Source organism: Trichosurus vulpecula, chromosome X (assembly GCF_011100635.1).
Source record: "Trichosurus vulpecula isolate mTriVul1 chromosome X, mTriVul1.pri, whole genome shotgun sequence".
In the NCBI taxonomy this organism is placed as follows: domain Eukaryota; kingdom Metazoa; phylum Chordata; class Mammalia; order Diprotodontia; family Phalangeridae; genus Trichosurus; species Trichosurus vulpecula.
This window is the reverse complement of record NC_050582.1, coordinates 23,886,814-23,902,973: the sequence shown is the minus strand read 5'-3', so window position 1 is coordinate 23,902,973 and position 16,160 is coordinate 23,886,814. Positions and strand designations below refer to the sequence as shown.

Here is a 16,160-nt window from a genome sequence, read left to right as displayed (position 1 = left end):
AGGTCCCTTCCATTGTACTGTAAAAGCCAGAGTCTTTATATGTAATGAATCAACCCAGGATGAGATTTTTTAAATGTTCAATTTTCTTTTAGTCAATACCAGTACAGTAAAGTGGGTCATTTGGCATTTGGGGGTCAAATGTTGAATCAAGGAAGGAATAGAGCTGCCTTCCAGAAACTCAATACGAATGGAACAGCTGTGTGCAATGTGAGCATGAGTCACACTGCAACCCTCTCTGCACCACAGCCTTTGCCAAGTGGGCCCCTGAAATCTGAGATCTGGAAATCTGCTCCACCTAATCTCTATGACCACAAGTCCAGGTGGGGCTCTTCCTCCATCTGAGGGTGATTCAGAGACATTCAATCAAGCTGGGGAGCAGCTGGAGGGTCTAGTCCTCTGGGCACCATCCGGAGGGATTGCTGAGGTCAGCAAAATGCCCTTCCCTGACCTTGCCCCCCCAAAGGAATCTCCTCCAGTGAGGAAAAAAGGACCCAGCTTAGCAGACTCAAAGGCTCCAAAAGGGCTTCAGGTCCTAGTCTGCACCCAAGGGTGGGCTGGCTTCCCAGCTGTTCTGTCCTTAGTCCTCCAGAAGAGGTGTCCCAAGGAACCCTCCCCCAAATCCTCCCTACCACATACACTCCTAATCCTTTGCTTTCCACAGTAATAAAGTGGGTTCCAAATTTGGACTGGAACCCCTTTGGGATCATAAAGACCAATCATTTTACAGAGGAAGAAATTGAGGCTCATAGAGAAGACATGATTTGCTTGAGATCCAATAGCTCACCAGTGGCAAAGTCAAGGTTCTCACTCAGGTCCTCTCACCTCCGAATTGATTCCTCTTTCTACTTCACCATGCTCTCCTGTAGGACCAAAAAGAAGACATTGTCAAGCAGAGATCTTGAGATACTTGATCCAATCTCCTTCATTTTACAGATCATAGAAATGGAAAAATGGGGACAAGGGAAGGGAAGGGATTTGCCCCAAATGGCAGAGTTTGTCTGTGACCCCAAGTTGCCCAAATTCCAACCTTTTGCCTTAGACCATGTTGTTTGGGCAAGGCTGTTTGCTAAGAATGGAAAAGAATGTTTACCTGTGGGATCTGGGTAACTATGTCAACATACTTCCCACCAGGGCCAGCCTGTTTATAGGCAGCTGTTTATAGGATATAATCTCAGGGGTAACAAAATGTCTGCCCCAGTTCTTGAAATTCCAACATTAAAGAATAATTCCTTTACAGCAAGGAGTTTTCAAATTGGGGTCTGTGAACTTTAAAAAATATGTCCATAACTCAATTTCAATAACTTGATTTTGGTGCACTAGGTTTCCTTTGTAATCTTATATATTTTATTTTATATATTTAAAAACTTTTTTGGAGAAGGGACCCATAAGCTTCTTCAGACTCCATGGCACCAAAAAAATTAAGAACTCTTACTTTAAGGCAAACATTACCTTCTTCTTCTCCTCCTCCTTCTCAGATACCCCTGACTTGGGAAATTGTCACTAACTCCTTAGAGGGCAATCGTTGATCTGTGCTTTCTCCCAGTGAGAAAGTTTGGGCAGCAGGAAGAGCTAACCCCTTCTTTTTACAGGAGAGGAAACCAGATCAGAGAGAGGAAGGGACTTGTCCAAGATCATGCAGCTGGTAATTGATAGAGGCAGGAGTCCAAGTCACAGTGTAGTTCCAGAGATAGAGTGCTAGACTTAGAGCTAGGATGTTTGAATCCTGCTTCAGATACTAGCAGTATGACCATAAGTAAATTACTTAACCACTCTGAACCTTAGTTGCATCATCTCTAAAATGGAAGAGTTGGACTAGTTGGCCTCCAAGGGAATTTGGAGCTCTATATCTATGACCCCAAGACTCCAGAGCAGCCAAATCCACTCTGCTTCCTACTACACCACACTGCCTGCCCATTACCAAACCCTAGGTATGACCATTGTGCTGAGGTGAAGCACAGTAGATTCTTGGCATTAGCCTGGGCCGCCATCTGCTCTTTGTAGGCAGGCAGCAGCAGTGGCAAGATGAAGCCACCCAGCCTTTCAAATTTCGTTTCCTGAGTGTCTTGCTCCAGTGCCCCTCTTCTAACAGGAGGTCCAGTCCAGTGATCACAAAGGCAGAGCATGTTTTTCTAAGAGGCCTCCTGGGGTTGCTGTGATTGTGCTTCAAAGAGAGCAGCCGATCTTTAGTTAAAATGGAAGCAAAGTAGAAACCCATTTTCCAAGGGTGGCCCAGCTGGCCTGATGAGAGAACAGCATTTGATTGACAAGACTTTGGAGCTCTCCAAGGGGTCTCCCTAGGACTTGCAGGTGGGCAACCACAGAAAAGCCCTTCTTGACCTGTTCCCCAGTGACTGTCTCTTTCCCCTAGTGTGGCTCAGCAAGGCTAACCTTATGAGTAGGTGTAGTGAGTGGCTGCCTACATGGTGTGATTTGGGGAGCACCCAGTCTCCAGGATCACTTCCTGGACTGTTACTAAAATCGAAAATTCTTAGGTCCATAGAAGAATCATACGATTAAGAGCTGGGAGGAACCTTTACAGACCATCTAGTCTAAGAATTCTTAAACTGGAGTTTGTGAACTTTAATATACATATTAATATACATATATAATATACATATATATGTCTGTGTGTGTATGTATATGTATACGTATATGTATACATATACGTATACATATACATAATACAGAAAAGGTGGAGCCCTTCACCTTTGTGTGTGGTGTTGTGGTGCCCATTTGCCTCTCAGGGGGTTGACATCACATGCTTTGATTCTATACTAGGGGGTGCTAACAGCGAGGACCGAGCCCCCTGGTGGAAGGAAGGACTAGGAGACAAACTTCTCTTTATCTGTGGTCTGTCCCAGGGCCAACCCTGCTTCTCAGGAACTGAGGCATGATTCTCCCCCTAATGGAGATCCATTAGCAACAATATAATTCAGAATATAATGAAGGGCTAATTGGCTTAGGACAAAAATACTGGGAATCAAGAAATTTGGCTTTCAATCTCGCCTAATTGAATCACTTCTCCACTGTAGGATGCAATCTCCCTTTCTGTAAAGTGAGGGGTTTGAGCAATCACCAGAAGATTCTGGTTCTTTGAAGCTCATAGTAAACGAAAACCTTAAAAATAGTAATAATGCAGTATCCCATTCCACATAGGATGGAAAGAGATCACAAACTGCCAACCTTTGTGAGCCTCAGTTTCTTCCTCTGTTGAACTAGATGATCTTTAAGATTCCTTCTAGATTTAAGTCCTATGACCCAACTCCCTTCAACTTCCCTCCTTTTACAAAGGAGGAAACTGAGACCCAGAGAGGGTAATTAACTAGCCCAAGGTCATGGCGATAGTAACGGAATTGAGATTTGAACCCAGGTCCTCTCAGTGCAGGGCTCTTATCACTGGACCCCAAATGCCTTCCCTCCATTGTTTCACTACAGAGGAAATGGCCTACCCAGGCCCTCAGAGTAGCACTACCCTGCAAATAAAGGGGCCTCTTTTTAGTTCTAATGCTCTCTTTCTCTCTCCTTTCCGGGGTCCCCGCTTCCTGTCTGGCTGTAGCTTGACCAGACTGTCCAGGCTAGGCTACAAGGAGGCTTGGAAGGATAGCTAGCTAGCAGGCCTCAGTAGCTGCCAAAAGGGGTCAATGCAAGTTCAACCATGTGGGTCTCCAGGGGAATAGAGTTGACCCCTTGAATGGCCTGTAAGACGCAGGTCAGCGGGCCTGGAGTGAGAAGGAAGTAATTACATTCCATGTGCTAGCCTTATGGTGGGGAGTACTGGATTTTATCTCTTCCTGCAGCTGTGAAACAGGCCAACCCAGCCTTGGAAAGGGGGCTTTTAGGGAACTGAAGAGCTGTTTGCTTCTGAACTTCAGTGCACGAAGCTGGTGCAGTGTGAAAGGTGCAGCTCCTGCTCTGTCTGGGCTATACATACATACATATGTGTGTGTGTGTGTGTGTGTGTGTGTGTGTGTGTGTATATATATATATATATATATATATATATATATGTTGTATATAACCTGTTGGGCATATAAGCGTAGGGAAGGCCAAGTTATGGCTGAATAGAGATGACCCAGCTCCAGAGACTCAAAGAATCAGCAAGGGGCTTTTTTCACAACATTTGATTTAAGGGTCACAGAAAGTTGTCCTCAGCTCCCAGATAGTTCATCTGCCCACTGGGCAATGCTGCTAAATGTCCATCAGTAGTTATTCCTCACTCAGGCTTTTAAGATGCAGTGTCACATAGCAGTTTGAGCGCTGGTCCTGGAGTTGAGAAGATCTGGGTTTGAATCCCACTTAAGACATTACTTACATGACCTTGGGCAAGTCCTGTAACTTCTCAGGGCCCCGGTTGGACACAGTGACCCCTGAGGTCCCTTCCAACTCTAGATGTAGGATAATCTGGTCCATTGTGTGTGTATATACACAAACACACATATATACACATATGTATGTGTATATGTATATATGTGTGCACGTATGTCTATATGGATGGATGTATATTTGGTCCAAGAAGGAACTTGGAGATCATCCAGTGAGTCTGGAAGAAGGAAAAAGTACTTATGTCCTACAGGCATTCTCCACTATGGAAAGGGAGCCAATGTTTGTTGACTCAAGTAGTCCAAGCTCTTTATTTTATAGAGAAAACTGAGGGCCAGAATAGAGTGGCTGCCCCAAAGTCTAATAGGTAATCATTGTTTGTATTTCAAGAATACTTTCAAGTTTACAAACTGGCTTGCCAGCAAGGACCCTTCCTAGTTTATTTAAGTTTTATTATTGTACCCATTTTGCATCTGAAGAAACTGAAGCTCCAAGAGAGGAAGTGGCCCACCTAAAGTCTCACAGCTAATAAGTTGTAAAACTGGAATCTGACTCCCCCACCCCTACCCTTCACTTAAATGACCACTTGTTTGAATTCATTTCAATTTTTAAAAATTGGATTAAACACCTACTATATACCAGGCAGGCTGTGTGCTAAGAGAATACAGATACAAAAATGAAACAGTCCCTAGCCTCAAGGAGCTTACTTTCTATTGGAATTTTGGAATTGATCAGGCATCATGGAGGAGACAGCTGAGATGTATGTCTTTCCAGTGCCATGCTGCTGCCCCCAGTCTTCCTGATTGCTGGTGTAGTCAGAAGTCCATAGTCTCAGCTCCTTATTGCCCCTGTGCCCATCCTCTTCTCTTACTGATCATGGTCCATAGTGGACGTTACCTTCCCCTCACTAGAGAGGCAATGTGCTATAGTAGAACGGAGATCCTCATGCTCACATACAATGTGAGAAGCCCAGCCCCTGCTCCCTCTGTACCATAGCTTACTCTCCCATGTCACTCATTGGGCATGCCAGGGTAGGGAAGGAAAAGATATGGCTGGGTACATCTCGAGCCTTGAGCAAGCTACATGTAGTTTCCCTATGCTTCCTTTTCCTCAACTGTAAAATGGGAGGTAGCATGGAATTATAATGGAAATGGAAAACAGAAATATAACGGAAGCTGGCCTGGGCTTAGAGTCAGGAAAGACCTGACCTCCCATACCTACTAGCCTTGTGACAATGGGCAAGTCAATTAACTTCTCTGCATCTCTGTTTCCTCCTCCATGGAATGGAGATAAGACCACTTGTGTAGGGGAAACCCTTTAGAAATTCAAAAGCACCAAAGAAATGGAAGCCAGTGGTGATCCATAACTGCCTATTGTACCTCACTGGGTGATGGCACAACTCACATGAGATCATAAATGTGAAAGTGAAATGGAAGGGAAGGTTGTTATTATTTTCAGTGTTAGAGGACCAAGAGAGGCAACCCACAGCCTATTCCTTCTCTTGAAAGTAGAACTAGGTGCCAATCTCTGATGGCCCAGCACAAGCCACAGCCGGAGACTTGTTGGCTTCCTGTGCCCAACAGGCCTTTGGTTATCTGCACTGAGCAGCTGTCCGGAGTCTTGCTTGCTGCTTATTATAAGATCTTTTACTGCCTTGGAGAAGGGCTGGAAACTAGAGGATGTTGGCTCCAGTCTAGACACTCTGCCCTCTAACTTGAAGCTATTTGCAAACCCGCTATTGAAGAAAGGCTGAAGGTTACAGATGAGACAAATGAGGCTTTCAACACGGGAAGAGTTGTAGGCTTTAGAAACCCTGGAGAACACAGATCTGAAACTGGGTGGAGAGCAAGCTGGGATGTTTGGGAAGAGCTCATGCACTAGACATTTTTTTCCTGGAGCAAGTAGCCTGAATCCCACCTTTAAATCCTACTGGGGAAGGTGCCTGGGTTGCACACCACGAGCAGGGGTTGAGGAAGAGCACAGTAACTAGGGCTGGGGTTCCTGAGGTATGGCCACAGCCATCTGCTTTTGTTGTTCAGTTGTGTCTGACTCTTCATGACCCCATTTGGGGTTTTCTTGGCAAAGATCCTGGAGTGGTTTGCCATTTCCTTCTCCAGCTCTTTTTACATATGAAGAAACTGAGGCAAATAGGGTGAAATTACTTGCCCAGGGTCACACAATTAGGAAGTGTCTGAGGCTGGATTTGAACTCAGGTTTTTCTGACACCAGACCCAGCACTCTATCCACTGCAGCACCACCTAGCTGCTCCTTTTAACTTGTAGCTTCTTTTAAGTCCTTATTTTGCCAACTAGGTACTAAGTTTAATTGTTTCTATACTGCTGAAAGACAGCAGGTCTTTGCTCTCTAAGGCTTTGCATCCTGGGACAAAGGCTGGAAGGGTACTGAAAGGTCATCTAGTTCAAGCCCATCATTTTGCAGATGTGGAAACTGAGACCCAGAGTGTAGAAGGGACTTGCCTCAAAGTCACACAAGTAGTGAACCGTAGAGCCAGGGTTTGAACCAATGCCTAAACCTGATATTCTTCCAGTTTTAAAAGTGTGTATGATATCCTAATTCCAACTTGTTTGAGCTCACATTTCTAGGTCCTGGTTTTCAAAGATAAATGGTCGACAAGTGGGATTAGAGGGGCAACCTAGGTTCTGGGAGTTCAGTTAAGAAGTTACATTAGCAATTCCACAGCTTCTGATGGGACCCATACCCTCCTTGGTGGGGTTCTGAGGTATATATGAAGTAAACCCATTAGTCTCCCCTCACTATAGTGTAAGGTTACATTCTGGGTCCTTAAACTTCCGTGGGTCATAAAATCAAAGGACTTCAAGTTGGAGGAGACCTTCTGAAATCATCGGGTCTTATCTTCATACTTTACCAAAGAGGAAACTGAGGCCCAAGGAAGGGCAGTGATTTGCCTAAGATCCAAGAGGGGCCCAAGCCTTTCAAATGGGCAACAGGTGCTTCTCCAGCCCTTGTGACTTGGGGGCTGCTCCAGGAACTTCACCTGCAAGGGGTGCTCTGGTGTCCTGGGCCTGGAAGGTGCTGGGAAGCTTTCTGCAAGTTATTTTCCTGTTTATCTATTGTGGGGGGCAGACCTAATACAGTCAGTACCAACACCACTCTGTGCTTCCAGGACCCGAGATCCTCTCTGCAGACCCCCAAGCTCTCATTTGCTGCAGATTTGTCAAAGGTTAAGTAGAATAAGCCAGTCGCTTACAGGCAGAGAATATGTTGTTTGTGTCTCCACATGCCCCAGTGCATAGCACAGTGTTTGGCATACAGTAGACACTTAAAAATACTTGTTGAATTAAATTGAAGGAGAGGCAGCCCCCCGCTAGGACTTCCTTTTCCTCTTTCCACAGACCCAAATCTGACCTGTGAGCTGTGCGTTGTTGGGTCCTGTGTGTATAGGCACGCACACAGATGATCTGCTAACGTTATAGCTAACAAAGGAAGAGCAGACCCTTTTTGGAATTGTTCTTGGCAACCCAGAATATAGCCATATGCCATGGGTATTCTGTGTGCTTGGGAAGACATGCTTGCTCCCTGAATCTTGGACTTGGAAGGGGCCCACCCGAGGGGCCATCGAGTCTAGCCCGTACCTAATCAGGACTCCCCTCAGTGTCTCCTGGCCTCCACTTGCAGCTGTCCACTGACGGGGAGCTCACTGCTTCCTGAGGCAGCCTGGTGCCCTTTGGGACACTTCATATCGTTATTGTTAAGTTGGGGATTTTCTTCCCTTTACATCAAGTCTAAATGTGCCTCTGCAATTTCCACTCATTGTTCCTTGTTCTGCCTTCTGGGGCCAAGCCAACCATCACTGATCCTTCTTCCACATGTGAATGAGTCCTTGCCTGCCTCCTCCCCTTCTTATGAGTCTCCCCTCCCTCTGAGTCTCTTCTTCTCTAAGTTAACCACATCACTTTAGATTATCAGGGCCAAGGTTTCCTCAACCTTTAGTATTAAAGATTACTAATGAGAAGCTTACTTCACCACCCTGTGCCTCAGTTTCCTCAGCTGTAAAATGAGTGAGTTGGACTTGATAAGGCCTTTGGTTTATTATCGGTATGCACAGAGAGAGGGTGAGCTGAGTGGACCAGCACACTCTGGGGTGAGCTGAGAAGGGAAAGGGCCAATGATAAAGCATGCCTCAGTGGTGCTACCTAAGCACACCCAGCCCATTCTATGCACATCCATGATACCTCTATAGAAAGGAGTGTCTTGAATAAGTTACTTCCTCCATCTAGCTGCTAAAAGGAGGGGTTGAAATAGATGGTCTCTAGGCCCTTTGCAACTCTGATGGCCCATGAGAAATGCTTATCTCAATCTTATTAACGTGTTGTACTTGTTCCCATGCCACTGGGTGGGATCCATAATGCCTGCTCTGAAACATTTTGCCAACAAGGTTAGAGGCCAAAAATTGGGCTTTGAGATGTGTTGGGAAAACTGACCTGATTCCTACATGATTTCCAAAAATAGAAAGGGACTGGTTTCATCTACTCCAACTCTCCCATTTGACACATGAGAAAGCTGATGTTCTGAGGATGACTTTCCTAAAGTCACCCAGGTAGGAAGTGGCAGAGGCAGCTTCAAACCCAGCTGCTGGGTCTCTACTTTGCCATGATGCCTAAGGTGTGTGTGTATGTATATATATCTATGTATATGTGTATAATAAATAAAAAGAAATATACACACATGTGCATACATAGATATAAATATATACATGTATGTATGTGTGTATATATACAGTTTAAATATGTATATGTGTACATTTGTACGTGTGTGTGTGTGTGTATGTGTGTATTAGAGAAGAGACTAAAGCTTTGAAATGTTGCCTTCCTGTGGTACCGTGGACATAGTATGTGTCCAATGGATTTGTGTTTAATGTATTAATGGTTTAAGAGTTTCTGAAAAATCCTTAGAGAGGTAGCATGACTTACTGGCTAAAGAGCTGGCCTTGGCCTAGGAAGCCACGGGGTGAAGCCCACCTCTGCCATAGACTGGGTATGGCTCTGGACAGAGCACTGAACTTCTTGGTGGCCCAGACCACTCTGTAAAATTGTCACTTTCAGGGAAGGTACAGAACTGTAGTGGTAGAGGGAGTTTCTTTTGCAGATGAAATCATAAGTCTAGTCCTTCGCCCCCACCCTACCCCTTCCGGTACCACACAACTCTAGCTCACTCTACTAAAAAAAAAAAAAAGAAAAAAGAAAAAAACGAATTAAGAGTTGATTTGAAAAGAAATTCCCCAGAACACCCTGCAAAAACTTCTGTTCTTGTGGCTACAAGGGCGTTGGCACTTCTCAAAATGACTTCTCCTTTATTAGAGAAGATAATTATTCATGACTTCTCTTAATGCCCCCAAATGAACCAATGAACCATGGCTCACTTGTGACATCTGGTGGACAATCCTAATGGCACAGTTTAACTCCCCTTAAATTCTTTCCCCATACACTGCATTGGCTTCTTGAGATTCGTTTATTTATAATTCTTCCAACAAATATGCTTATTGAGAGCTTATCTAGTCCATTTTAAAGATAAACTGAAGCCCAGAGAGGGGAAGAAAATTGTCTAAGGATGTATACAGGTTATGTTTATCCTTATTAGCTTCAGTCATAGAGATAGGCAGTTGGTAAGATCATAATGATTTTCAGAGCTGGAAGGGTACTGAAAGGTCATCTAGTTCAAGCCCATCATTTTGCAGATGTGGAAAATGAGACCCAGAGTGTAGAAGGGACTTGCCTCAAAGTCACACAAGTAGTGGACTGTAAAGCCAGGGTTTGAACCAACGCCTAAACCTGATATTCTTCCAGTTTTAAAAGTCTAGAATCCAGTGATTTCAAGTTGAAGACATTTAAGTGACCCCTGGTCCCAGTGAATTTCCAATTGAGATGCCACCAGACATACACACTCACATCTGGGATCTGGGACTTCATCATTGTGAACACTCCCTCTACAACCCCAGATTGAAGCCCTTCTGTGCAGATGGGCTTCAGAAATTGATGGGGCAAACCGATCAAGCCAACCTTCCCTGAATTGAACTAGGCCAGGGGTGGAGAACCCATGGCCTTGAGGCCGCATGTGGCCTCTAGGCTAATCCTTGCATGACAGACATTCAGTCCATCACCAGTCCAGATAGGAAGCTTTCTCAGCTATAGAGGATCTGCTAATGCCTGTGCCCCAGGAGCAGAGTCTTGGAGAACTCAGTCACCTGCTCCTCATGCCAAGGCATCAAGGAATCTGAGGATGAAGGATGTTAGTGAAAGAAGAAATACACACATATGGGAAGTTCAACAGCATTAGAAAGCAGAATGATGGGAGCAGATGCTAAGCACTCCTGGCTTCCCGCCAAAGGTGAGATCAGTGGGATTAGACTCATCCAGGAAGGTGCCGAGAGCAGATGGTTCTTGAAGAATGGGTAGGAATTGTCCGGGCAGAGACAAGGTGAGGAAGGCATGGGGAGAACAGGAAGATCGCTGGACTAGAAGAAAAGTGGGGATAGACTTCCTAGCTCCACGCTGGCTAGTGGGGCCCGGATGTTCACCTTTCTGACTTGTGGTTTCCTCCTCTGTTGAATGGGGACAAAATATCTGCCTTCCCCATTGTGCAAGGTCATTTGTGGGGAACAATTGAGATTGTGTATGTGAAAAGGCACTTAGAAAATAGATCGGTTCTTCTTAAGGTATTATCATTGACCTCTTCCCCCTCCCTCCTTTTAAATCTAATTTTCTTATCAGTTAACAAGCCTTTATCCCCCGCCCCCCATCTATCCCTCTCCCTCACTGGAAACCAAACCAAACCCTTGTGTAACAATGAATAAGTCAAGGAAAACATTCCCACATTGGCCATATTCAAAACTATATGATGTGTCATTCTGGTGGGTGGTATCCTTCATCATCAGATGCTAGGCTTGGAGTCAGAAAGATTTGGTTTCAAATTCTGGTTCAGACACTTTTTAGCTGTGTGTCCCTGGGTGAGAGCCTCTCTGTGCCTTGATTTCCTCATCTGTAACATGGGAGTAATAAGAACACCTGCTTCACAGGGTTGTCATGAGGATGAAATGAAATAATGTATATAAATGCTAGCTCTTATTAATAATGGTTGTTCAGCATTTCTTAGAGTTTGGAAATCTTCGTGGCAATCCTATACGGTAATTACTAGAGGTAGTGCTATCCCCACTTTACAGATGAGCAGATTGAGGCTTAGCAAGATGAAGTGACTTGTCCAAGGCCATGCAGCTAATCAATGTCTGAGGCAGGATTTGAACCCAGGCCTTCTCGACTATACCCTCAGCACTCCCTTCAGTCTGCCTTGTCTTCCATACAGGCCACACAGCAAGGACACACAGTGTGAGCACAGGCCTCCCTGCCTTCCAGCCTTCAGTGGATGCTTTTGTTCCTCTTTAAAATCCCTATGATAGAATCCTCTCTGTTCCAAGTAGAGATGACAACACATTTCTGGGCTGGATTTGACACCACTGTGGCCTTGGCCAGTCTGGCTGATTCAGTAACACCCCTGGCCTCCAAACGCTAAATGCTCCAGGATCTCTGGTCAATGCTCGACTGAGTTACGCGGTGAATTCCCTTAAAAAAAGAAGTCGGGCAGACCAGGTTTTTGTCCGAATTGACTGGCTGTTTGCCTGAGTCGCCCTCTTAATTCAGGCTGAGCAGTCTATGAACCCCCTTCCAGGACAAACTTGGGCTTTGCCTCCGCTCTGGGGCTCCCTTTCACCTCTCTGGTTGTCACTTGCTTTGGCCATTAAATTAGGGGAGAAGAGCATCTGCCCTGCTGGTCACTGCCCAGGGCCTTAAAGGATGGCTCATATGGGAAATCAATGAACTGGGCCTCTATCCACTTGGGAACTTTGCTCTGTTACTTAGAGTCACTGTGGGCCCCGAAGGAATTTATCCTCCTGGAGATAACGAGCAGGGGGGGGGGGGGGCCTTCAGACCACAGATGAGCAGTCTGTCCCTGGGCCCATACTCTAATGATGCCTTCCCAGTAAGTATGCCCTGCCATGTGCTTCACTGACGAAGCTTTCCAGAGCCTAGGGAACCTCCATACCACCTACATGCATTGGAAGAGGGCCGGGAGGGGGAAAGGCACAAGCCTAATATTGAAAACCAATCCGTTGCACCATTAGGTAAAGCAACCAGTGGATCGGCTGAATTGTTCACTTTCCATTTGTCTCTTTAACTGTTGGGTAGACAGATATGGCTTCAGACCTCCTCCAAAGAGATATGCTTCCCCTCCACAAGTTACAGTCACAGCAGAGCTAATGCAGACTGTATATTTACTCTACATCTCGGGGCCTACTCATTTTAAATCAGTCTCGCTTTCTTTTCAGTTCACCCCAGTTTTAATTCTATCTGCGGCCAATAGAAAGTATTAATTTTGTTAGCAGTTACAATAATATATTAAATATATGATATAATGATATATTAAAATAACAATTAAAATTAATTAATGAGATGTATCAATAGCCTTTCATTTCTACAAATTAAAGAGGCAGCTGGGTGGCACAGTGGACAGAGTACTAGACTAGGAAGACCTGAATTCACATCCTGCTTCAGACAATAGCTGTTTGACTCTGTCTGTCTGAGTTTTCTCATCTGTAAAATGCGGATAATGAGCTATATAAATGGTAGCTATTACAATGATCTGTAAAATGTACTTTTCCTAGCATGAAAAATGCTGAGAGAGTCACAGCTTCGCCTTCAATCTTGAACCAAGGAAGAGTATGGACATTGTCTCTGGCCCTAAACACTCACAATCAGGTATTTAAGGGTGCTATTGACAAACGCCATATTATACAAGGAATCATGCTTAACCTAGAAAGAAGATTTAGGGGGTCAGCATCTTCATCATAGTAGGTACTCAATAAATGCCTGGGTTGTAGACCACCATTCCCTACTAAATGGGCTCTAGAAGTCGTAGTGGGACACATTAATATAATTGGCTGTTTGAGCCATCAGTCAGCCAGCAGTCACAACCAGCCAATGGCAGAGGAAGGAGAAACAAGAAAGCTTCTGCCTCCATCATACAAATATTCTGAAGATCACAAAGCTATAGAATCATGGAATTTTCAAGCAGGGAATAAAGTCCTCTACTGCCATGAAAACACACAGAGTAGAGGAAACTCCCAAGTCCTGTAAGTAACTGTTCTGTGAATGGGGGACAGACTTCTAGGTACAGTCCTCTGTCTAGAGCTCTCTGGGTGGGAAAGTGCTTCCAAATGCCTCAGTGGGGTCACAGCCTAATGTTCAACTGAGTTGAACCATAGTTGTCTCAAAATCTGAGAAAGGGATGGCATATTGCATGTAGCCAGAGGGCAAAACAAGGATTTGTGAGTATGGAAAGGGAGACAGATTGTGGTTCATGGGCTCATAGAGTAGAAAGTGAACACAAAGGTCATCTAATGCAACACCTTCATCTTCCAAATGAGGAAACAGAAACCCTGAGACATTCAGGGACTTAGCTAACGTTATGTGAGGAATTTCAGTCAGAACTTGAACCCGGTGCCTTTGACTCCAATTCTAACCCTCTTTCCACTATGCCGTACTGACTCAAGCATGATATAGGAGAATAGACAAGATGAATCTAAAAATCTGTGAAACAGAATAACTCTCCAAAAAACTTTTCTGACCTCTGGTTACAGTCCTTAACATCTTATAATAAGATATATAGTATAATGAGTCCAGCGGTGTCTATGGCATAAAAATAGCCTTCTCTGTTTTTGTATCCTCTCTAAGCTTCTCTTTTGTACAATGGGGTCGATATTATTTGTACTCTCTACCTAATGAGCTTGTTGTGGGGAAAGTGCATTGGAAACCTTAATGTGCTTGAGAAGTCAGTTATTGACAGTGTAGACACTTCTATGTATATATGCTGGACTGATGTTGCCTTCCCCTTGTTTTCTGCAGACCTTTTTTTTTCTCATGCGTTCTTTACAGAAGCAACATAAATATTCAAGATGGAAGGGAATGGAACAGAAGTAAATTGTACTGGTCTTCATCTGCCATTCCAGTACTCCCTGTATGCTATCACATATATTGTGGTCTTCATCCCTGGCCTTCTGGCCAACAGTACAGGCCTCTGGGTCTTATGGCGCTTCATCAGCAAGAAGAACAAGGCCATCATCTTCATGATCAACCTAGCTGTGGCTGACCTTGCCCATGTTCTCTCACTGCCACTGCGGATCTATTACTACATCAACCACCACTGGCCCTTCCCAAGGTTCCTGTGCCTTCTCTGCTTCTACCTGAAGTACCTCAACATGTACGCGAGTATCTGCTTCCTGACATGCATTAGTCTGCAGCGCTGCTTCTTCCTTCTCAAGCCCTTCAAGGCCCGAAACTGGAAGCGCAGGTATGATATAGCCATCAGTGCCACCATCTGGATCACTGTCGGGGCTGCCTGCTTGCCCTTGCTTGTCATGAGAAGTGCCAGCCTGGCCAGCACCTCCAGTGAGACCTGCTTTGCTGATCTTGCAGTCCGACACATCAGCATGGCTTCCTCAATTGCCATGATTACTGTAGCTGAGCTGGGAGGCTTTGTGATCCCTGTTGGTGTCATTGCCTTTTGCACCTTGAAGACAATGAAATCCTTACAAGACTACCAAATGCCTCTCCAGAACAACAGTGAGAAAGAGAAAGCCTTGCGGATGGTCCTGATGTGTGCCATGGTCTTCTTCATTTGTTTCACCCCATACCATATCAATTTTCCAATCTTCATGATGCTGAAACAAGACCTCTTTTCCAGCTGCTCCTTCATGAAAAGCATTCTGTGTTTCCACATCATTTCTTTGTGCCTCGCTAGTATGAATTGTTGCCTTGACCCCCTGGTATATTATTTTATGACGGCTGAGTTTCGAGATCGATTGTCACCCCGTGGCCTCATGAATGTCCTGTCCCGTTTCACATCCAAGAGCAACAACTTTGGCTTTAATCGCAGACAAGATGAGCTTCAAACCATTACATTTGAGCTTTTGGATGACTTCAAGCCACTTTAATCCTATTATGAGCAAGCAAAATATATTCAATTTTGCTCCTTGATGAGGATTGACTTAAAGAGACACTATTACCCTTCAATTTTTCTTAGAAAATACTATTAAAGAAAAATCAAATTTTTCTATTGTGTTGTTTCAACAATCCAGCTAGCAGCTTCTGTGGGGGTGTAAGATCTACCAACAACCAGCACCCAGAAAGCTGCCAACGCACTGCAAAAGCACAGGTTCTTTTGATCTGCTTTAGTAAGGAAAGCAACGTTAAGGGGTTGACCAGCTTACTTTAATTCAGCATACAAATATCATTCACTTAGTTCAGGGGAAAAAAGCAGCACCCTGAACTTCAGAGCAAATACAAACAAAGTATAAACATCAACAGACAGACCTTGTCTGATTCAAATCAAGTCCCAACATCCAGGTTTACGAGCTGGAGGGCTTCTTAGCTACAGCTGCCCGAAGTCTCCACATCAGCGCCAGCACAAGTGAGAGCCCTAAACAAATTACAAACATCGACAGACAGACCAAATACAGATTCATAGTTACCAACATCTAGGTTCAGCCCGGGAGCTCATAACATGGGCTGGCCCAGAGTCGCTTCCACCACCACTACTGTGGGTAAGAGCTCCAAAGAAGAGAAAGCCAATGCCTGGTTTTATATCTTTTTCAGGGTCAAGGGTGAGTCACACATGCGACTCACCCACGTGACCTAGAATCGTCACAAAGAGGTGACTTGAACCCAAGTGGTCTAAAAGCCTCTGATGTCCCAAACATGTCACTCAAACTCATGTGTAAGCTAGGCCCTCCCCTTAGTTAGCCCCACCTT

General features: G+C 44.8%; 1 protein-coding gene across 1 annotated transcript; it reads left to right on the top strand.

Moving 5' to 3' along the window:
- Positions 1 to 14,299: 14,299 nt before the first annotated feature.
- LOC118832473 (putative P2Y purinoceptor 10) lies at positions 14,300 to 15,409 on the top strand (the record flags this gene model as incomplete). Its single annotated transcript, XM_036739786.1, has 1 exon — positions 14,300 to 15,409. A coding segment is annotated over one exon (1,044 nt), but the record flags the coding sequence as incomplete, so codon positions are not given.
- Between the last annotated feature and the right edge of the window lie 751 nt (positions 15,410 to 16,160).